Source organism: Pneumocystis murina (genome assembly GCF_000349005.2).
Source record: "Pneumocystis murina B123 chromosome Unknown supercont1.7, whole genome shotgun sequence".
Classification (NCBI taxonomy): Eukaryota; Fungi; Ascomycota; class Pneumocystomycetes; order Pneumocystales; family Pneumocystaceae; genus Pneumocystis; species Pneumocystis murina.
Window position 1 is genome coordinate 470,353 of NW_017802365.1, and position 22,497 is coordinate 492,849.

Below are 22,497 nucleotides of genomic sequence, written 5' to 3' on the forward strand. Positions count from 1 at the left end.
TGGGGAAACGGCTAACCCGTTGGGCTCATAACCCAAAGATAGTACGATCGACACGTACCGTCGCTAAGTTCGAATCCTTAAAACGCTGTATTTCCCTAAGACCCTTGGATATTAGGGCTAGGGTTGCTAATCTAGCTTTTAATAACTTTAAACAAAGATCAAAAAAATCTGTCTAGGAAAAGTATATATAAAAATCAGGGTACTAAAGACTTCAGCAAGTGATTTCTTTAATAAAAATGCATAAATCAAATGAGGAATTGGAAGTATGTTGGGGTTTTTTTATATTAAAATTTATAATTGAAAGTATAAGATGAAATTAGAGGTGGCCGGCCACCATTTGTTTTTTAAGCATAATTTTAAGGTGGAGGAAGTGGAAGTGGCGAGGATGATGTATAAGATGACGAAAAAGGTGATGAAGAAGGTGATAATGGTGAAGGAGATGAAGGAGATGATGAAGGTTGATAAGTATGAACTATTCGACGAAATGTTTGGATAACAGTACTGGGATGCGTAGCCTATAAAAAAAAATATGAGGAAAATTTGATAAAAAATGAATAGTGTTATACTTGAAAAATACTAGTGCCTGCAACAATAACGTTGGCACCTATATTTTTTAAAATATTACATAGAAAAATAAACGAAAGTTAAGCTTACCAGCTTCAGCAGCAAGAGTAACATTAGTTTCGGTAAGACCACCATCAACTTCAAGATTAAGATCTGGATATCGATGGCGAAGAGCTCGTACTTTAGAAATACATGATGGAATAAACTATTGGGATATGGTGAAATGAATATGAACAAATCAAAAAAGACTTACTGTTTGACCACCAAATCCAGGTTCCACTAAAAAAAATAGTTAGAAAAAAAAAATAATTAACAAAAAAACCCGTCATTATTAGTATCATATCCAAACGATCTGCAAGAGGAAACAAAACTGAAACGGGTGTCTTTGGTTTTATAGCAATCCCTGCCTTCATTCCTGTTTTATGTATAATATCTATAAGTGTTGACGGATTATCTAAAAAAGTTATTATATTATTCATATAGAAATATCAAGACTTGTTGCTTCATAGTGAAAACAATATATATCCCCTCCAGCTTCTGCAAAATCATGAACCCATTGTTCTGGCTTTGATACCTGATACACAATTCAAACAAACTTAAATATGAAAAGTTTAGATACCATCATATGACAATCGAAAATAACATCACTTTTAGGAATAGCTTTTCGTAAACATTTAACTACTGGTGCTCCAATTGTAATATTTGGGACGAAATGACCATCCATGATGTCAAGATGCAGCCAATCTGCACCTTCCATTTTTGAGAAATGAACTAAGTTATATATAATTTAATCTTACTATTTTTTATCATCTAATATAAAGCATAAATAAAGTTTAAAAATGTAAAAATAAAACTTACTTTAATTCCTTCTTCTGCTAAACGTGAAAAATCGCCTAGTTATAATAATAACAAAATCACAAATTAGTAGATAATTACCTGCTAAAATGCTGGGAGCGATAATTGCTTTAGGCATTTCAAATAGAATTTTATGATTTTCTAATGACTTTTTTTTTAAGATATATTATTAAAAAAAAGAGTATAGATTGAAAAAACAATAATTTTAGTGCTTAATATTGAGTGACAAAGGCCTTTATTATTTCATAAATTGAATAGCAAATTTCTCTATAAACATGTATTTTTAATTATACTTGACGAGTTATTAATTTAAAATTATATTTTAAAATAATTGTTTTTATTAAAAAAATATAGCTTATAAATTTTAAACAATGATCAATTCTCTTTGCTTTTATATAACAAAATTTCCTTAACATTAGAATAACTTAAAACAATAATTTTTTATAAAATTTTAAAATTGAGTCAATTTTGAAAAAAAATCATTAGTATTAGAAATTTCAAATCTTAATAAAAAACTATTTCGCTTGAATATATATATATACAAGTTCTGATGTTAAAATTATTATGCTTATAAAACTTATTTGAAATTTTTAGGAGTCATTTTACTGTTTATTATATCTGCAAGACTCATTTCTAATATTTTAATTTATAAACTTTAAATTTATAATATAGTATTTTCAAATTCTAATTATTTTTATAATTATTTTTAATCATAAATTTAACTGTTTTTTTAAAATTCATATAAATATTAAAATTTGTTATAATTATTTGAAAATTATATACATATTTTTAAAATAATATTTGTTCTATTTTAAATGTTTAATGATTTAAATTGGATTTCTAGTCAACTTCCTGATCTTTCTGATAAAATTGCCATTGTTACAGGCGCAAATTCAGGAATGTAGGTTTTTTTTTAAGAAAAATAAAAGACTTACAAATTTTAAGAGGCTTTGTAACAGCTCGTGAGCTTTTAAGAAAGAATGCTAAGGTTTATATTGCCTCACGTTGTAAAAAACGCACAGAAGAAGCTATTAAAAATATCAAAGAAACTTTAACGAATCCAAACGTTTTTTGGCTTGAATACGATGCATGTGATTTTAATAGTGTTAAAAATGCGGTTTCTACATTTATAAATAAAGAATCGAAACTTCATATTTTGGTTAACAATGCAGGAGTATTAATTTATATGTTTTTAAATATTATTAATTAGTAATTTCAGGTTATGGCCCCTCCATATTCAGAAACGAAAAATGGATTTGAGATTCAGTTTCAAACAAACTATCTTTCTCATTATCTTTTTACTCGCTTGTTATTGCCTGTTATGAAGAAAACATTGGAAAATGAAAAAGAAGGAGCTGTTCGTATTATTAATGTAAGCAGTAGAGCACACTCTATGTCTTTAAAAAATATAACTTATAATGATTTGAATATGAAATCATTTTGGTATTGCCCTGAATTGATACTTAGATGGTAATTTTTACAATATTTTTTGACACTATACTCAAATATTTTAGGTTGCGTTATGCTCAAAGTAAGCTAGCCCTTATTCTTTTTACAAAATCTATCTATCAAAAATATTCAAAAGATGGAATTTATGTAATATCTGTTCATCCCGGTGTAGTAAGAACAGGATTGTTTAGATATAGTATACTCTTTACAAATGAAAGTTTTAAATTAATCATTTACAGCTAAATTTCTAAGGTCCTTTCTAATTTTTTCAAGGTTATTTATAAGTAAAGAAGAAGGAGCTATAACTCAGATTTTTGCAGCAGCTTCTAATGATATTGTTGAGAAAAAACTTAATGGAGAATATCTAGTTCCATATTGCAAAAAGGCTATACCATTTGGCAACTTTAGTCTAGAAGCATCTGAAAAACTTTGGGAGTTTTCTGAAAAGGAATTAAAAAATAAAGGTTATTTATGATTTATAAAAATTAGGTTTTCATTTTTAAGTGCAGTATATATTTTTAACATTTTGATTATATCTTTAAAGCCTGCTTCTTAGAAAATTGTTGGATTTGATTTTTTCTTTATTGTCTTTTTTAAATTTTTTTTTCTTTTCTATTTTTTCATCAGAAATTTTTGAATCATCTAAAATTTTCCATAACCAATCCGGGTATTCTGATTCTTTAAGTGCCATAGGATCCATGCCTTTTTTGTAAATATTAATCCCTTTTAAAATTGTACCTTCTGGAGCCAAACTTTTAAAAGAAAAGTTTCTTGATATATTTTTAATAACTACTGACCAAAATTAGTCTTTAAATATTTAAAAATATAAAATCTTATTTTCTACATTTATATTTTATTAGTAATTTAGAAGCTATTTTATTATGAAGATCCATTGAGGATATAATAATTTTCTGAAAATTAACATAATTTTTTAAAAAAATTTTAATGTTTAATGTTATAAAATTCAAACGATAAAAATCGAGATATATTAAGGTTAAAATAAAACATGTATTTAGTAATTATCAATATTTCTATTAATATTTATATGAATGTAATTTAAAAAAGTCGATTTATTATAAATACTAAAATAATTTTAATAGTTTAAAGATTAGCAATTCTTATTTAAAAAAATTCTTTATAATGAAATATTAAATATTAAAATTTTTATCAAAAAATATTCTTTTATTTTAAAAAATGTATTTAATAAAATTATAATCTGTAATATAATTTTTATAAAAACTATTATTCCCTTAATATAAATTATTTTTTTCCATTTTTAATTATCTGATAAAATATCTTAAAAATTAACTAATTTTTATATATAGCTGAAATTGAATAACAAAATTTAATATCAATATATAATCATCTTAGAATCATTGTTTCAATGCTATAAGAGACTTTTTTTATATTTTATCTTCATATTATTCAAAAATTTTTGTACATTACTATAGATTTATATATAACCTTTTTTATAATATAATCATTGTTTAATATATTTTTAAATATATTACTTTTTGTTTGTTTTTTAGAGAGATTTAAACCATCTTTTTGCATAATAATATTCTTGAATTATTTATGAGAGCATAACTCTATCGAAAGGCATAAACTTTTACCTGAGCACTCTCAAAATAAATTAAATGACAATACTTATTATCAAATAAATAATATATCCATAAATAATTTAACTTTCTTTCCTATACTTAAAAAAATTGCATTACATTTATGCTCACTAATATGGGGTTTTGAATTATAAAAATATGAACAAAAATATAACAAAGAATTAATAAAATAAAAATCATGCAAATATTAAATGACATATTTGGGTTGATAATGCTGACAAACAATTTAAGAGTTTCTTCCGACTACCCTATTTTTTTAAAAGATTAATATTATTTATGCTTAGAAATATCAATTAAATAACATTTCATAAAATATAATTTTTAGAAAAAAAGGCACTACGAACAAAAATAACTTTAGAATACTGGAATACATTTCTTTTCAGATTTAGATTATAATATATGTTTTTAGATAGACAATATCAACCTTTGGCTCCTAAAATAAAATCTACTACATTATTACCTTATAAGCCATGCGGGAAAGGAAAAACCAAAATAGCAATGAAATACAGGGAAGACAAAAGACAAAGACAGGTAATCAAAAGCTTTTTTATAAATTTTAACACGACCTTTTAGATCACTGCATCTAAACGATTACCCGGGCTAATGAAAAAAGCTGCACAATATAGTGAATTAACTGGTGCCAAAGTAGTCGTTCTAGTACGAGATGAACAACGTAGGGTTTACAGATATTGCTCGGAAGGTGAAAGTAATATTGAGAAATCTGCAAATAGAATGTTGACTGATCCTGCTGAAAAGATTTTTACAACTGAACAGGTTAGTATTTTTACTAGTTAGCAAATAATTAATTGTATTGAAGTTTAGTGAGTATTCTGATTTCCAAAATGAGAATTCGGAGAAAAATGAAATTTCAACAAATAATGATTCAAATTTACAGAAATACGAAAAAAAAGATATTGAAATTAAAACAAATGAGAAAGAACCTGAAGGAAACCATAATAACATTTATGAAATATTAAGACTAGATGAAAATGATATAAATTCGACAGAGCCTCTTTTAAATTCTATCAATGATAATTATCTTCAATGGCCGATTACATTTATAAAATCGTCAACTTATTCTGATCTATCACCACAGATACATGAAATGAAATTGTCTGGTACAAATAATATAGAACATTAATTAATAATGTTTTTTACTTATTTAGGATCGGCTTCATCTTTTCCTTATAATACGTTAAATACTGTAAACTATAATAGAAATACATCTGATACTCCAGAAAATTTTTTTAATTATTATTCAAATACAACTGAAATAAATTCAGGTTTTGAGAATCAAGAAAATAGTTTTATGAATTCAGAAGTTTTATGGTATCCTAAGAAATTGAAGATGTTTGATTAAACATCGATTTTTTGATATTTTCACTTTTCTGTCAGCAATAAAACATTAAAATTACTATATTTTAATGTTCTTAGAAAACAGTAGTTAGGGATGTATTAAAAACATCATATTCCTGTTTATATAATTTGTTATTATATATTTTATTGAAATTAAATTTTCCTTATAAAATATGGAAAAAAATTATAAACATAAGTTTAATTATTTTACCCTAATTTCAGTATTATTTAGAAGTCTCTTAATATAGATTACATTTTTATTTTATTAGAAATTTATTTATATTAAAATATACCTTTTAAAAAATGATTTATGAAAATCTTATTTAAAAATTTGATGTTTAATATAAAATATAATATTTAAAGTATATATTATTCCTTATTAGTTTTGATAAATTTTCATATATTTTTCCTAATATTTAATTTTATACTTCAGTTATTTCAAAATTAAGTTTTGAAATTATTTTTAATAATTTTTAAGTGCTATTTTAAATAAACAATGTTTTTTAATCCTTTAGAAATATAAATATATATTAATTCTCTCTACAATTATTTTTAAATCTTATATTTTAAGAATTTACTTTTTTAAGGACTACATATTTTATATTATCAAGTTAAAAAGAATTATCGAAAAAATATTTAAAAAATCTAATTATCATTAAAAAAATGTTTGCAGAACAAAAGAAAAACGAATTAGGCTAGTATTTTTAACTATAACTTTTTAGCTAATCATTAAAGATCTTTCTCAACAATATAACCTATATAAACAATCTTTACAGCAGTTAGCGCAAAAAATAGTTGATTTGGAAGTTGAATCTAACGAACATACGTTAAATAAATATTTTTTTATGATATATTTTTATGAAATTTAGATTAGTAATTGAAACTCTTATGAATCATCCTTCTGAAAGAAAGTGTTTTCAAATGATTGGTGGTGTTTTAGTGGAGAAGAATGTAAAGGAAGTTCTTCCTTCTTTAAAAACAAATCAAGAAGGAGTAAGCTGTGAAATTAATTAGTATTAGATATTAATTATTATTAAATAGATAAAATCCATGATAGATCAACTTTCGAAACAATATAAATCCCAAGAAGAACAATTCACTAAATGGCAAAAAGATAATAATATTAAAATAATCCAGTGATAAATAAAACATTGTTAAATGTGAAAATAATGCAATAATATTTTTATAAGATTATAAGTTAAAGATTTCTTAAACTACAAAAAATATCAAAATTATAATAATCCATATGATGATAATATAAACAGATACTTTTGAATCAGCATAATTTAGACAAGGATATTTAATTTTTTAAATAACTCTAACTTTTTTGTCAATATTAAGTAGAAATGAGAAATTAAAGGCAAGTCTGATGGATTAAATCATCCTAAAATAATCTATTGTATTTTAATTATTAGTTTATATATAAAAATAAAAAGTACCGTTAAAATGACTATAGAAGCTATAAAGCTTAAAATAAATAATATGCAACATGATCTGTTTCTTGTCTTTTTCTGATATCTATTGGCATTTTTGAGTTCATTATCAGCATGAATTACTTGAGATAAAGTTGTGCTTATATTATTCTCAATATTATCTATCATAGTTCCCTGCTCTGATATAATAGTTCCTAGATCCCGGAAAATCTCATTTAATTCTATAATACCCGACTCTATAGTATGAATTTCTGATTCTCGTTCCAAAATTAATGATTCATTAAACTCTATTTCTGAGCCATCAATAAGTTGCATTCTAAAAGATAATGAAATGTGTTCAAGAAAAAATAGATAAAAAAGATACCTAAATTTATCTTGAAGAAGTGGTGAATTTTCTTCTTGATCATTTTCTTCAACAATTATTTTTGAAACTCGTATGCACTTTTTTTGACGTTCTATTGAGATATTCTGCGCTTTTTTGAAATTTATAAGAACATTAGAAAAATCATTTGAAAGTTTTTGTTGAGTAAACTTATTATGCTATTTTAAGTTAATATTAAAAAATATATAATTTTATCTACAGAATCTGAAGGAAACTCATATTCGCATAATTTTTTGACGCATGTCATCGTTGTTTTGACAAGTTCATGGGTTTCTTCAATCAGTTTATGCCTAGAATATTAATTTATTATTTGTAAAAAATATAAGATATACAGCTGGTTTCGAATATCATCAGTGTCTTTTTTTGTTCCAAAAATATCAGATAATTTATTTATAGTGGAAACATTAGAATTAATAGTAAGAATATTATGGGATATCTGTTGTACTAAAATATAATATTCACGATATTCTAATGAATCCTCAGTGTAATTTTTATAAGATAGCATAGGTTTTGTGTCATATAAATCAGCAAAGGACATCTCTTTTTATTTATAATCTTTTTTATTAATTATATATTATAACTTGAATATTAAATAAATTTTAAGCTTTTGAAACAAATAAAATTATAAATAACGATCTAAAAATGATTAATTAGTATGATTTTAAAAGATAATTCGAAATTAAGAATATATCCTTAAATCTATAATATATTAAAACCTATATAATTATTTTTTTAATATTTGTGAGTTAAATTTTATTAAAGGTCTACATACAGAATTAAGTTTAATAAAAATCATAAAACTTTTTTATATTATATTCACTTATATTAATATTGGTTATACATTATTAAATAAGAATAGAAAATATAGAAATTTTTTTTAATTGAAAGTTATATAATAATTTTAATATTTTTGTAAAAAATTCTAATAGTTTGCAAAATTAATATTTTTTAATTTGGATATTTTTAAATTAATAATTATATAACAAATTTGGAATTTTAAGAATGAAATCTGAATATTTAAATAAAGATCAAGTAAAGATGTTTTTAATTAATAATTATTGAGATATTTTTATAGTATAGAATTTTTAAAATGCAAATTAGTAATTAATATTTTATAATAAAAGTTTAGAAACTTAAAATAATTTTAAATTCCATACTTATTGATAAAAATATTAGATAATAATAATTTATTTGTGATATATATTGTATTTTTTTATAAAATCCAAATATTTAAGATTTTAAAATTAAAAATATATTTAACAATTTTTAAAACTTAATTATTTTAAAATTTTATTAATATAGAAAATAATGAAAAAATCTATTATAAAAAACAAGAAAAATACGCTTAAAAACATGACATTGTTTGATTTTTGGGATAAAACTCAAAAGCAAGATTTAGATTCGCGTCATACTATTCAGAATTGTAATCAAGATTTAAAATATAATTCAAACTTTTTAGAAAATAGTTTTTTTAAGAATACTAAATATGAAATACAAGAAGGTACAGATTTTAATAAATTTGGTTCAAGTCTAATTTTTATTGTTTTGAGATATTTTTTTTAAATCTAAGAAAGGTTTTTAAGAAATTTATCATTTTATAATCATAATATATTTAGATATTTCAATATTAAATAATAGTTTCTAAAGTTTTGTTTTCTCAAAAAAAGTAACATGTTTTTAGAAAATATTCAAAGAACTTTTGAAAATTTTGATGGTAACAATTTTTATTTATATTTAAAAATTCATTAGTTTTAGATAAAAAAACTCTATCAAATAAATTCAATTGTCCAATATGTTTTCAATATTATACAGAGAAAGTACTTTTTTGATTCTTATCTTTTTTTTTCTGAAATTATAAAGGAATTTGATACTCATGTAAACAATTGTTTTAAAGTTACTCAAGAATCTAACCCAAGCTTCTATGACGATATTGATAAGAACATGACTATCTCATCAAAAAGAACTTATATAGAAGAAAATAATCTAAATAAAATAAGCAAAATAAATACTATTTCTACGAATACATTAAAAAAATATGACACAAAAAGATCTATAACAAAAGTATTTAAAAATCAAAAATTACATCTTAAAAAAAGAACGTTAAATAAAATTTGTCAATTTTATAAAATTATGCCACATACAGGATTTTCTGTAGATGCTTTTGAATTTGGAAAAATCGAAGGATGCATAGGTTATTTTTTGTCGTACACTACACTAATTAATTTTTAATTAATTTTAATTTGATTATTTTAGTCATTTTCATTCAGATCACTATAAAGGTCTTACAAGACACTGGAATAATGGGTTAATTTACTGTTCTGAAATTACTGGAAATCTTGTAATTAGTCAGTTAAAAGTAAAACCTGAATATGTTGTAAAATTGCCAATGGATAGAAAAATATTATTAAATAACATATGGGTTACATTGGTTGATGCTAACCAGTCAGTATTTTTATTTACTATGATTTATAAAAATGCTAATTCTAGAAGTTGTCCAGGATCAGTTTTATTTATCTTTGAATTTGAAAAATCTGGAAAAAGTATGCGATATTTACATTGTGGAGATTTTCGAGCATGTCCATCACAAATTTCTCATTCTGCTATTAAAAACAAGCATTTTGATTTTTTATACCTTGATACAACATATTTTAAGTATATACATATTGCATATATTTGATAGTATTTTTAATCCTTATAGTCCAAAATATTTATTTCCATCTCAGGAAACTGTTATAAATGCGGCAATTGAAATATGTAAAATTTTGAATAATAATTTCATTAATAACGATTTTCCCGAAAAAAGGAAATCTCTAAATCTTGATAATTTTTTGGTTTCAACTAACATAACACATAAAAATCAGCATAGATTATTGATATTAATTAATACTTATATCATTGGAAAAGAAAAATTAGCACTCGGTATAATAAATTTTCTTTTTTATTTGTATTTTAATAAATTTAAATAGGAATTGCTAATTCTTTAAAATCAAAAATATATGCAAATCAATATAAGCAAAAAATAATTTCATGTCTTGAAAATGAAAAGTTATCATCGCTACTTACTAGTGATCCTAGTGAAGCTTCTGTTCATCTTGTTAATTTTAAAAATATGTCAGTTGAGGTTAGAAATATAAAATATCTTTTTTGATATTGAATCTAAATATTATAGACACTTAATCGATATCTTATAGAACAGAAACCACATTTCTCTAAAATAGTAGGATTCAACGCAACAGGAAGAACTTCTGTTTTTTTAAAATCCCGATTTATAGATTTTTCTAATATTCACTCTACGATAAAAGATTGGAAAATATCTTATAATTATACTATGATAAAATCTAATAAAGACAGTACAAATACATCGATATGTTATTCAATTCCATATTCTGAACATTCGTCGTTCAAAGAACTTATGTAAGTAATTAATATCCTAGAAAATGTTATTAATATTTAGATGTTTTTGCCTTTCTATTGACGTTGATAAAATTTTTCCAACAGTTAACATTCATACACAAAAAAGCAGGGATTCTATGGAAAAATGGATCAATTTATTAGAGAATGAAAAAAAAAAAAATGGTTTACTTTCTTTACCTTCTGACCAAATATGGTAGAAAAGATCATTTGAATTATTAATTATTGTCTATTAGATTTTTTATCATATTTTATTTTCATATTCTAACAAATATATTTGCAATATTTTTTTTCTTTTAATACAAATATTATGCATTTGAAATAATTGATACATATATTTTGTTTTAAAAAAATATTCCAACAATATTATATATTAGAATTGATTGAATCTTATAGTAATTTTCATATAAAAACATTTATTTTGAATAATTATTAACATTTAAAAATATAATTTCGATAATTATACTTTTTTGCATTAAAATTTAATTTAAAACAATATACAGAATATTAAATATACTAGATACCAATTATATAACAAATTTCGTACCACATAAACATAAATATTCGATTAAATTTGGCTGATATAATTTAGAAAAAGGTTAATTATAACTTTTAAAATTGTTGTATTTGAACCATTTCTAAACAAATATCTTGAAAATCAGCTAATATGTTTCTTTTAAAACATAAACTAAACGTTAAATTTAATATTTTATCTATAATTATTTAAATCCAAATGTATTAATTTAATTATTTAAAATATTTAATATTTAACCATTTTGTACAAAATAAAAAAATATAAAATAACATTAAAATTCTTTTACTTTTTTCAGTAGTTTAATTTTTTTACATCATTGCTCATCTAAAATTCACGTTTATTCGAAATTTAAAAAATTACGTTATTTTTTTTAAAATGGCAAAATCATCTATAAAAAAGGAAAATAAAAACACTAATGAAGAAAAGAGAGTTCACAAGATACCTGCAAAAAAGGGGGGAGTTTCTAAGCCAGGAGTTTCTAAAGAACAAACAAAATCGACAATAAAAAGTATAAAAAAAGAATTAGAGAAAAAGAAGAAAAACGAGGTATAATTTAAATTATATTTGCAACAATAAGCAAATTTTTTGTTTATATTTGTTTTCCTAACTATTATTTATATTAGGATTATTCGGTTATGAAAGAACCTCGCAAAAATTATTCAAGTTCTAGTTTAGGTGGCTTAGAAAAAAAATCTAAAATAGCATCTGAAGCACCTTCTAAACTAAGATCAGAAGAGCTACACCTTAAGAAATTCAAGGAAAAGAAAAACTCATCTGAAAGTAGTTCAGAAAACTTATCAGAAAGCTCATCGAAAAGTTCATCAAAAGAAAGCTTAGTTAAAGTTCCAAGCTCTAGAAATTCTTCGGAAGACTCAGATTCTGAAGATTCTTCTGAAAGCTCAAGCTCGGAGAATTTATCAGAAAATCTTAAATTGTCTGGAAATATATTGAAAAAAACAGATATTTCTGGTTCATCAAATGATTCAAGCTCATCTGATAGTTCTAACTCTTCTAATGAATCATGTCTTTCGGATGAATCGAGTTCCGATGATTCCAGTTCTGATTTGGATTCCAATTCCGATTCAAATTCAAGTTCTGATGATTCTAATTCTGAAAATTCTTTAAAAAGTTCTACCTCTATTGATTCTACCGGTAACTTTATTTCTTTGAAAGATATTATCTAATTTTTTTATAGTCAAAAAAATGCAAGAAACCAAAGAAAAGGTTAATTCTGGAGTAGGACCGAAAAAAAGAAAGACTGAAACAAAAGTTGAGAATCTTACTAAAAAATCCGGTCAAAATCCTATAGAAAATAAAACAGAAAGGATAAATATTCAGAAATATAATGAGAATCAGGATGATGAACTGAGTGATGTCGAAAAATTAAATAGCAATGAATCATATAACAATAGACTTATTGATAATAAAAAAATGAAAGATGATGAAGACTCAAGTGATAGTGATTCAGATAGTCATAGTACCTCGAACAATAATGATGATTCAGATGATAATAAAAATTCAACTAGCACAGATGGTTTTCATACTATTAATGACTCTAATAATAATTCTGCTGGCGACTCAGATGATTCTACTAGTAGTTCTACTAGTAGTTCTAGCGGTGATTCTAGCGATTTAACTAGTAACTCTTCTGGTGATTCTGCTAATAATGTTGTTACTGATTCTACGAGTGATTCTGAAACTCAGTCAGATACCAATAAAAATGCTAAGCATTCTACAAAAAATACATTTTCTAAAAAAAAAAATAAAGAAACTAAAATACCTTTAGAAAATGTTTCTAAAAATAAAAATATTAACGATAATTTTTCAAAAAGTAAAAATATTTCCAAAAAAAACAAGCACGTTTCTAAAACTGAAAACTTTGATAATATTGATGATAAATTGGAGAAAGAAATTAGTGATTTTAGTCCACATGATTCTGCTAAGAAATTATCTGATAATAAAAATATTAAACATAAAGATAATAAAAATACATCAAAGAAAAGAAAAGATGCGCCTATAGAGATAGACAAAAAAGAAACTAAAAAAAACAAAACAAATACTGGGCAAGATGCTGAGGGATCTAAAACTATTTTTGTAGGTGGTCTTAGTTGGAACGTAGATGATAATTGGCTTGCTAAAGAATTTGAGAGTGTTGGTACTGTTCTCAGCTCTAGAGTTATTACTAATAAAAATTCTGGGAAGTCAAAAGGGTCTGTATTTTTTTATGAAATGGATATTTTATTTATAAAAAACTAGATTTGGATATGTCGAGTTTTCTACACCTGAAGAAGCACAAGCTGCTCTTACATATTCAGGAAAAGAAATAGATGGGCGCGTTATTAATGTCGATATAAGCACCGGATTATCCGCTAATCTTAAAAATAATGCTAGTACTCGTGCAAATAAATATGGAGATATTCGAAGTCCAAAATCTGATACTCTTTTTATTGGTAATTTGTCATTTAAAGCTAATGAAGAAGCTGTAAGAACTGCATTTTCAAGAATAGGTGGAATTGTAGAAATTAGACTGCCTACTAATCGTAAAACAGGCCAATTAAAAGGGTAATAATGTTATGCATTTTTTGTTTTGTATTTATATTATTTTTAGCTTTGGTTATATTCAATTTTCTAGTATAGAAGATGCAGAAAAAGCTATTGAAATGAATGGTCATTTTATTTCTGGGCGTCCTATTCGTCTCGATTTTTCTACTAAAAAAAATAATAATACTGCACATGCTACTTTTAATAATTCATTAAATAATTATAAAAAAAAGGACCATAAAGCACCTCAGAGAGCTAATTTTGGAGGGAAAACTAATTCTACTAATCGTAGTGGATTTAATGAATTTTCTGTAATTTTACTATTTCTATTATATTGTTTTAATGTTTATAGGGTAAAAAAACTAAATTTTAAGAAAACAGTTAAATTATTTAAATACAATAAGTTTTTCTATTCTATATTTTTATCATATCATTGTATATTATAATATTATTTTTTAAATCTTAAAGTTTAACTATCATTGAGATTAAAATTTGTCTAGCTTTGAAATTTCGAACTTTTTTTTACACTTTTTAATTATATATCTTTCTAATTTTGTTAAATCATATAACAGATAAATTATAGATAGGATCAGACATAGGATCAGAAGAATCATCAATTTCCCGTTGCTTTTTATCACGCTGCGATGAAGTTACTGTTCGCTATCAGTACATCTCCTTTGCTTAATATCAGACATAAATGAACAAGGTAAGCTTTTTAAAAAATTTAAGTAGTTGTGATTCATTTTCCCATTTTCATTTTTTTTCTAAAAAGAATATTTAAACAAGATTTAACTGAAAAAGCATTCAAAGTGAAATAAAAATGATATTTTAGTTAATTTTAACTGTTTATGTGAAATTTTTTTATCACTTCATTGCTTTTTAATTTAGATCTATACTTTATTCATCTAACATCATATTTTTCTTTTTTGAGCATTTACTTATTTTTTCCAGAACTTTAGTGATAGAGTTATTTGAAAATGAAAAATTATTACGATTGAAAAAGATAAGAGGCTCTAAAGGCACTTGGAATCGTAGAATTAATAAGGATTCTAGTATGAATTACTTTGAAAATTATCCGGAAATTGATTATTTTAGAAAAAATGATTATGAATTTTTTTTTCCTAAAGGCTATCCTCAAGATAACCAATGGGTTGAGGAAATTACCCAGAAAAGGCGATGACGGCACAGCTGGTTAAGAGGCAAGCAGCAGGACAAGCAGAAGGAAATGATGAGATTAAGGAGGAACAGGTTTTGGGTTTAATTGTGAAAAAGGAATATAAAAATAAAAACAAATGCAAGAAAAAGCTCGAAGAATATTGTGCTGAATTGAAGAAAATAAATGGAAAATTAGAGAATGTGGATGCTAAAGTTAAAGGACTTTGTGAAAATAAAAAATGAAAAGAACTAAAAAAGTTGAAAAAGAATCAAAAGATCTAAAAAAGGAACTTTTAGAAGCATTCAAAAACATAAAAGATGAAAATTGTAGAAAATATGAGGATAAGTATATATTTTTAGAAGAAGCAGATCCAATTAATCTTAAGGAGAACTGCGTTAAATTGATAAATAAATGTTCTAAAAGGAAACGTCAAGATTTTGTATATGGCATTTTTTATAACACTTTTGTGGTATTTTATAATGATATGAATGAATGTTAAAAAAGGATAAAACATGTTTGTAGAGCATTATTTGAATACGGTCTTGAATTTGTGTTTTCATACCTTAATCCAAATGTTACATGTCAAAAGTTCAAAAGCAGTGTGGAAGATGTTTGCACACGTTTAGACAGAATATTGAATGAGAATGAATTAAAGGAAAAATGTCAAGAATATTTTGAAAACTGTTATTTTTATAAATCAAATTGTCGCAGTACAAAATGTGATAAAATTAAGAATCAATGCGAAAAAAAAGGAATTACATACAAAGATCCAGAATAAGATTTTGATCCATTAGAAATAAAAGCAACACTAGATAGAATTATACTGGAAAAAATTTATGAAAAAGCGGAAGTTAAAGAAATTATCACTGGAAAACTACAAGAAAAGAGCCTAGAAAATACAATATTATTGTGGAGTAGAGAAAATAATAGCAAAAATCTACAAGAAATATGCAAAAATATCTTAAATGATTGTAATTTTTTATACATGAATTATAATTTAAAAGCATTATGCAAAGAAGCAAGTAAAAATATAGACAGCAGATGCAAAGAATTAGTAAAGGTAGAAACTAGATGTACAAATCTTAAATTAGAACTTTACATAAAAGGATTCTCTACGGAATTTGAAAAAAATAAAGATTCAAAATATTTTTCATGGGAACAGGTACCAAAATTACCTAGTAAGGAAGACTGTATAAAGCTTGAGTCGGAATGTTTCTATTTAGAAAATGTATGTACTAATAAAATCGATAAAGCATGCGAAAATCTAAGAATAGCGTATTATAGAAAAGGACAAAATCTGGCGTTTAATAAATTAATTCGAAATCAATTTATAAGTCTTGATTATTTAAAATCGTATTAAGTAAAACTTAAAGAATGTAAAGGATTAATGGTTAAAAATTGTATAAAATTTAAGGAAGATAAAAGATACCTTCTAAAGTGTCTTCAACCAACTAAACTATGTTATGAATTTTTAGAAGATATTATTGATCAATCAAAGGAATTCGAGGCACTTTTGGATTCAAAAAAAGAATTTCCAAAGGAGAGTGATTGTTTTAAACTGAAAGTGGAAGTGCCATAATCTTAGAACTTATTCACAATCGAATGATGATAAATGTTCAGTATTGAATACAAACTGTGGATATTTTAGAAACTAGAAAAAAATTTAAAAAAAATATTTTAGAAAAAAAAGATAATTCATTAAAAACAAGGGAAAACTGTATAAAAGCGGTAAAGGAAGAATGTGAAAGATTGTCTAGAAGGAAAAAGAATCCATTTGTTACTTTTTGTGCTTTACCAGAAGAAACATGTAATTTTATTGTAAAAGAGGTTATAGATGAGTGTTATAATTTAGCTTATAACATGAACGACAGAAATATTATTAATAAAATTGAAAAAACAAATAAAGCATTGACTAAAGAAATCTGCATGTTTTGGGATCCATATTGTCATCAATATATAGAGAATTGTCCGGAAATATTGAAACAAGAAAACATTAACACTAAAAGGGCTCACTGTCTAAAACTCCAAAGATATTGTACTCCATTATGGGAAAATTTGCGATTGGAGGGAGAGTTAATTCATGAATTGAAAAGTAGTTTAATTAATGATACTATATGTAAAGAAACATTAGAAAAGTATTACACTAAATGGAAAAGTGAAAAAAATCAAACATTCGATAGTGCAAGTGAAGATAAAAATGGTTCAAGTGAACATCTTAGGAGAAATGTTTGCAAGAAGTTAATTGAGAAAGTAAAAAGAAAATGTTCAGCCTTAAAAAATGAACTGGATAAAGAAAAAGATGAATTAAAGGAGAAGAATGAATACGAAAAGGTTAAAAAGGAGGCAGAAAATTTTATGAAAGTAACTAACTTACTGTTGTCAAAACCTAAAAAAAATGAAAATGGACAAAGTGCTACATTAAGTGTACAAAATAATAGTGTTCTTGCACCAGTGGCACCGTCAACAGCACCGCCAACAGCAGCGGAATCGGCTTCTTCACAAGGCGGAACGGAACACACAACGGAGCAAAGACTTATTTTGAGAAGATTTGTAGATGAAGGGGTATCAAAAACAGAAACGAACGCATTTGATCTAATGACAAGAGCATTGAAATTGTATTTAGGAATGAAAGAAGATTGTAAAACTTTGCAAGTAAACTGCGGTTTTAGAGAGAATTGCTTGAACTTTGGGACAGTATGTGAAGACATAGACAAGTTGTGTAACGTAAAACCATTAGAAGTTATACCTCATCATACACTGATATTAACGACGATATCGACAGCGACGAGAACAGCAACAATGCCCAACAACAGCGACATTGATGATAACGGTGACATCAATAACTACGAGAACGATGAGAATGACAACGACAGTAACAACGTCAATAAAAGAAGCAGCAACAGAACAATGTACATTAATTCGAACGATAAATACATCGGTGATAGATACATCGTTGCATACGAGTACGATGACAAGTACATCTGCAGTCACATCTACGGTGACATTGACGTCGATGCAAGAATGCAAACCGAGATGTACAACAGGTTCAAGTAGAAAAACAAAAATGAGAGGAGAACTGATATCAAGTCAAGGAATGAAGATGAGAGTACCAAAAATGATAAAAATAATGTTAGGAGTGATTGTTATGGGAATGTTGTAAAATGAATGAAAAAAGTGATTAGAATGAAAAAGTGCATATATCCATTGTTTATATATAATATATAAGATATAGAAGAATGATGTATAAATTTTTAATAAAGCATGAAGAATTGGGAACTGAAATTTTGATTATTTTACCCCGCAATTTTACCCCGCGATTTTGCTTTATAGGGTAAAGTCCAAGCTTATCATAAAAGATTAAGGAAATGTATGCTTATCATAAAAAATTAAAATGTATGGTTATTTTGAAAGAATTATTTCAAGATCTACATTTGATTTACCCAGTCATATGCTACTCAGGGACAAGCGATGGGTAGAGGAAGTCGCCCAGAAAGAGGCGGCGATGGCACAGCCGGTTAAGAGGCAAGCAGCAGGACAAGCAGCAGGAAATGATGAGATTAAGGAGGAACAGGTTTTGGGTTTAATTGTGAAAAGTGGTTATAATAATGATAATAAATGCAAGGCAGACCTCAAACAATATTGTGAGGAATTGAAGAAAATAGATGGAAAATTGGAGAGTGTGGATGTCAAAGTTAAGGGACTTTGTGAAAATATAGACAAAAAATGTGGAGATCTGAAAGATAAAGTTAAAACTGAATTGGATGCTTTTAAAACAGAACTTGAAAAAGAATTGAATAACCTAACAGATGAAAAATGTAGAAAATATGAAGAAAAATGTCTATTATTAGAAGAAGCAGATCCAAGTAATCTTGAAGAGAAGTGCGTTAAGTTGAGAGATAGATGTTATGGACGGAGACGTCAAGGAGTGACAAAAGAAATTCTTTTTAGAGCTCTTGAAGGGAAAGTTAATGATACAGATGAATGTAAAAAAAGAATGAAAGAAATTTGTCAAGGATTAAGTGAATATAGTGATGAATTAATATTTTCATGTTTTAATTCAGATAAGACGTGTAATGGGCTTAAAGGGAGTCATCAAGATAGTTGTAAGTCTTTAGAAACGGAACTTAAAGATAATGAATTAATGGAAAAATGCCAAGAATATCTTGAAAAGTGTTATTTTTATGGATCAAGTTGTAAGGATACAAAATGTGATAAAGTCAAGAATAAATGTAAGGGAAAAGGGATTGAATATGAAGGACCAAAATTAGATTTTAGTCCGGTTAAAGAAAAACCAAGATTTCCGGAAAAGATTGAAGTGGAAAATCTTTATAAAAAAGAAGAAGCTAAGGGAATTATTGTTGGAAAACCAAAATATAAGACGTTGCGAGATTTAGCATTATTGTTGATCAAAGAAAGGAATGGAAAAGATGAGGGAGAAAAATGCAAAAAAGCGTTAGAAGATTGTGAATCTTTTAAACACCTAGATTATGGATTAGAAGAATTATGTGGAGATAAAGATAAAGAGGATAGATGCAAAGAATTAGTAGAAGTAGAAGATAGATGTACGAATTTTAAATTAGAACTTTACCTGAAAGGATTGTCTACGGAATTTGAAAAAGATAAAGAATCAGATTATTTTTCATGGGGACAGGTATCAAAATTGGTTAGTAGGGAAGATTGTATAAAGTTTGAATCGGAATGTTTCCATTTAGAAGGTGTATGTACGAATAAAATTGGAAAAGCATGTGAAAATGTAAGAGTAGCATGCTATAAAAAGGGACAAGATAGGGTGTTGAATAGATACTTTCAAGAAGGATTGAAAGGGCTTATTGGTGATTTAGAATTGGTTACTGAGAATCTTGAAAAATGTCAAAAATCGGTAGTAGGTAATTATACAAAACTTAAGGAGGATAGAAGATACTTTACAAAGTGTCATCTACCAACTAAACTATGTTATGAACTTTTAGATGATGTAATTCTTCAATCGGAAGAATTAGAAGTAGTTTTAAATTTGAGAAGAGATTTTCCAAGAAAGGAAGATTGTGTAGAATTGAAGAAGAAGTGCAAAGATCTTGAAAGTGATTCATATTTGAATCATGAGAAATGTGATACACTGAATAGACGATGTGAATATTTAAAAGTTACAGAAGAATTGAGAAAAAGATTATTAAAAAGAGGAGATGATGCATTAAGAACTCAAGGAAATTGTACGGCAGTATTAAAGAAAGAATGTGAGGAATTATCTAGAAGAGGAAAAGAAGATTTTAGTGTTTCATGTGCTTTACGAGAAGAAACATGTAGTTTTATGGTAGAACAAACAGAAAATGAGTGTCTTTTTTTAAAAAATAACATGGACATTGGAAAAATTATAGAAAAAATTGAAAATGGAAAAAGAAATGAAACATTGGTTGAAGAACTCTGCACGTTGTTTGATCCATATTGTCATCAATATATAGAAAATTGTCCAGATAGGTTGAAAAAAACAAACAATGCGGGTAGAAAAGGAGTCTGTTTAGAACTAGAAGAGAAATGCAAGCCATTCTTTGAAAAGTTAAAATTGGAGAATGAGTTGACGCATAAATTGAAAGGTAGTTTAAGCGATGAAACTAAATGTAAAGAAACATTAGGAAAACATTGTACTGAATGGAAAAAAGAAGGGAATCAAACATTGAATAGTCTATGTGAAGATGCTAAGAAAGAAGAACTTTGCAAAAAGTTGGTTAAAAAAGTAAAAGAAAAATGTCCAACCCTAAAAAATAAACTGGATAATGAGAAAGATGAATTAGAGAAGAAGAAAGATGAATACGAAAAGGTGAAACAGGAATCAGAAAAATTTGCGAAGGAAGCTAAGTTAGTATTATCAAGACCTGAACAAAATGGACAAGGTGGAGGATCAAAGGCTCAAGATGGCAGTGTTCCTAAACCAGTGGGACCACCGGTACAGCCACCAGCACCAGCACAACCAACACCAGGAGGCGTACCAGTACCAGCACCAACACTAGCACCGCCAGCACAACCAACATCAGGAGGGGCACCACTACCAGTACCACCAGCAGCACCAGGAGGAACACCAGGAGGGGCACCTGTACCAGTACCACCACCAGCACCAGGAACACCACCAGCAGGGCCAGCAGGGCCATCAGGGCCATCAGGAGGAACACCAGCAGGGCCACCAGCACCAGGAGGATCAACACCAAGTGGAACGACAAACACGAGTAATGTTATACTTGTTCGGAGAACATTTGTAAGTGGAGAAGTATCAGAACCAGAAAAGAAGGCATTTGTTGCAACGGCGAGAGCATTGGAATTGTATTTAGAATTGAAAGAGAAATGTAAAGGTTTACAAGGAGACTGCGGGTTTAGAAAGGATTGTCCAGGGTGTGAAGCGGCCTGTAAAGAAATAGACAAGTTGTGTGAAGGAATAGAAGGATTAAAAGTTACACCGCATCATACGGTGATATCAACGGCGACACAGACAACGACGACGACAGCAACGACAACGACGACGACGACAACAACAACGACGACGACGACGACGACGACAACGACGGCAACGACGACAGAGTCGGTAGATGGAGGGAAGGTAACGGAAGAATGTACATTAGTTCAGACGACAGATACATGGGTGACGAGTACATCGTTGCATACGAGTACGTTGACAAGTACATCTACAGTGACATCAACGGTGACATTGACGTCGATGCGAAAATGCAAACCTACGAGATGTACGAGTGATTCAAGTAAAGAAACAGAAACACAAAAAGAGGAAGAGAAAGAGGAAGAAGTGAAACCGAATGAAGGAATGAAAATAAGAGTTCCGGAAATGATAAAAATCATGTTGTTGGGAGTGATTGTTATGGGAATGTTGTAAAAAGAATGAAAAAAGAGATTAGAATGAAAAAGTGCATATATCCATTGTTTATATATAATATAGAAGAAGATGTAGAAGAATGAGGTGTAGATTTTTAATCTAGAATAATGAAATAAAAATTGAGAATTGCCGTTTAATTATAGGAAAAATGGAGAAAAAAGCCCGAGAGTTAGTGGAGAATTGTTAAAGATGATAAGAAAGTTTAAAGAAGTTTTTATTAGAGATGAGATTTTGGAAGAATTTATTGAAGATGATAGATTAGGAGGGGGTTTTTATTAAATTTAAGAGATTAGAAGGAAGTTTAGAGAGATATTTATTGGAAATG

At 26.5% G+C, this 22,497-nt stretch overlaps 10 protein-coding genes across 10 annotated transcripts; 7 read left to right on the forward strand and 3 right to left on the reverse strand.

The window, feature by feature from the left end:
- Positions 1-356: 356 nt before the first annotated feature.
- Positions 357-1,537, reverse strand: PNEG_02831 (ribulose-phosphate 3-epimerase; the record flags this gene model as incomplete). Its single annotated transcript, XM_007876675.1, has 10 exons — positions 357-515; positions 567-604; positions 655-769; positions 818-843; positions 887-1,018; positions 1,060-1,138; positions 1,184-1,314; positions 1,362-1,374; positions 1,423-1,457; positions 1,501-1,537. The coding sequence occupies 10 exons, from the start codon at positions 1,535-1,537 to the stop codon at positions 357-359; spliced, it is 765 nt and encodes a 254-aa protein (XP_007874866.1).
- A 654-nt stretch (positions 1,538-2,191) lies between these two features.
- On the forward strand, positions 2,192-3,418 carry PNEG_02832 (hypothetical protein). Its single transcript, XM_007876676.1, has 5 exons — positions 2,192-2,320; positions 2,365-2,593; positions 2,639-2,889; positions 2,934-3,064; positions 3,108-3,418. The coding sequence occupies exons 1-5, from the start codon at positions 2,235-2,237 to the stop codon at positions 3,341-3,343; spliced, it is 933 nt and encodes a 310-aa protein (XP_007874867.1). The 5' UTR covers positions 2,192-2,234; the 3' UTR covers positions 3,344-3,418.
- Positions 3,407-3,761, reverse strand: PNEG_02833 (hypothetical protein; the record flags this gene model as incomplete). Its single annotated transcript, XM_007876677.1, has 2 exons — positions 3,407-3,660; positions 3,713-3,761. The coding sequence occupies 2 exons, from the start codon at positions 3,759-3,761 to the stop codon at positions 3,407-3,409; spliced, it is 303 nt and encodes a 100-aa protein (XP_007874868.1).
- A 1,125-nt stretch (positions 3,762-4,886) lies between these two features.
- Positions 4,887-5,847, forward strand: PNEG_02834 (hypothetical protein; the record flags this gene model as incomplete). The annotated part of the gene is made up of 4 exons (XM_007876678.1): positions 4,887-5,018; positions 5,061-5,261; positions 5,305-5,605; positions 5,654-5,847. 4 exons carry the CDS (start codon positions 4,887-4,889, stop codon positions 5,845-5,847), a joined length of 828 nt encoding a protein of 275 aa, XP_007874869.1.
- Positions 5,848-6,506: 659 nt separating this feature from the next.
- On the forward strand, positions 6,507-7,107 carry PNEG_02835 (hypothetical protein; the record flags this gene model as incomplete). Its single annotated transcript, XM_007876679.1, has 4 exons — positions 6,507-6,537; positions 6,579-6,669; positions 6,713-6,836; positions 6,885-7,107. The coding sequence occupies 4 exons, from the start codon at positions 6,507-6,509 to the stop codon at positions 6,981-6,983; spliced, it is 345 nt and encodes a 114-aa protein (XP_007874870.1). The 3' UTR covers positions 6,984-7,107.
- Positions 7,108-7,214: 107 nt separating this feature from the next.
- PNEG_02836 (hypothetical protein) lies at positions 7,215-8,216 on the reverse strand. The gene is made up of 5 exons (XM_007876681.1): positions 7,991-8,216; positions 7,858-7,948; positions 7,641-7,816; positions 7,283-7,592; positions 7,215-7,237 (listed from the first exon to the last, which is right to left on the reverse strand). Exons 1-5 carry the CDS (start codon positions 8,194-8,196, stop codon positions 7,223-7,225), a joined length of 798 nt encoding a protein of 265 aa, XP_007874872.1. The 5' UTR covers positions 8,197-8,216; the 3' UTR covers positions 7,215-7,222.
- Positions 8,217-9,329: 1,113 nt separating this feature from the next.
- Positions 9,330-11,339, forward strand: PNEG_02837 (hypothetical protein; the record flags this gene model as incomplete). The annotated part of the gene is made up of 9 exons (XM_007876682.1): positions 9,330-9,372; positions 9,414-9,475; positions 9,519-9,862; positions 9,912-10,100; positions 10,149-10,310; positions 10,357-10,577; positions 10,625-10,779; positions 10,828-11,072; positions 11,113-11,339. 9 exons carry the CDS (start codon positions 9,330-9,332, stop codon positions 11,267-11,269), a joined length of 1,578 nt encoding a protein of 525 aa, XP_007874873.1. The 3' UTR covers positions 11,270-11,339.
- Positions 11,340-11,979: 640 nt separating this feature from the next.
- Positions 11,980-14,571, forward strand: PNEG_02838 (hypothetical protein; the record flags this gene model as incomplete). Its single annotated transcript, XM_007876683.1, has 6 exons — positions 11,980-12,150; positions 12,228-12,756; positions 12,800-13,814; positions 13,861-14,166; positions 14,213-14,456; positions 14,498-14,571. The coding sequence occupies 6 exons, from the start codon at positions 11,980-11,982 to the stop codon at positions 14,516-14,518; spliced, it is 2,286 nt and encodes a 761-aa protein (XP_007874874.1). The 3' UTR covers positions 14,519-14,571.
- Positions 14,572-15,321: 750 nt separating this feature from the next.
- PNEG_02839 (hypothetical protein) lies at positions 15,322-18,461 on the forward strand (the record flags this gene model as incomplete). The annotated part of the gene is made up of 7 exons (XM_007876684.1): positions 15,322-15,526; positions 15,559-15,646; positions 15,824-16,020; positions 16,081-16,635; positions 16,684-16,845; positions 16,950-18,131; positions 18,175-18,461. The coding sequence occupies 7 exons, from the start codon at positions 15,322-15,324 to the stop codon at positions 18,459-18,461; spliced, it is 2,676 nt and encodes an 891-aa protein (XP_007874875.1).
- A 253-nt stretch (positions 18,462-18,714) lies between these two features.
- On the forward strand, positions 18,715-22,172 carry PNEG_02840 (hypothetical protein; the record flags this gene model as incomplete). Its single annotated transcript, XM_007876685.2, has 1 exon — positions 18,715-22,172. The coding sequence occupies exon 1, from the start codon at positions 18,750-18,752 to the stop codon at positions 22,170-22,172; it is 3,423 nt and encodes a 1,140-aa protein (XP_007874876.2). The 5' UTR covers positions 18,715-18,749.
- Between the last annotated feature and the right edge of the window lie 325 nt (positions 22,173-22,497).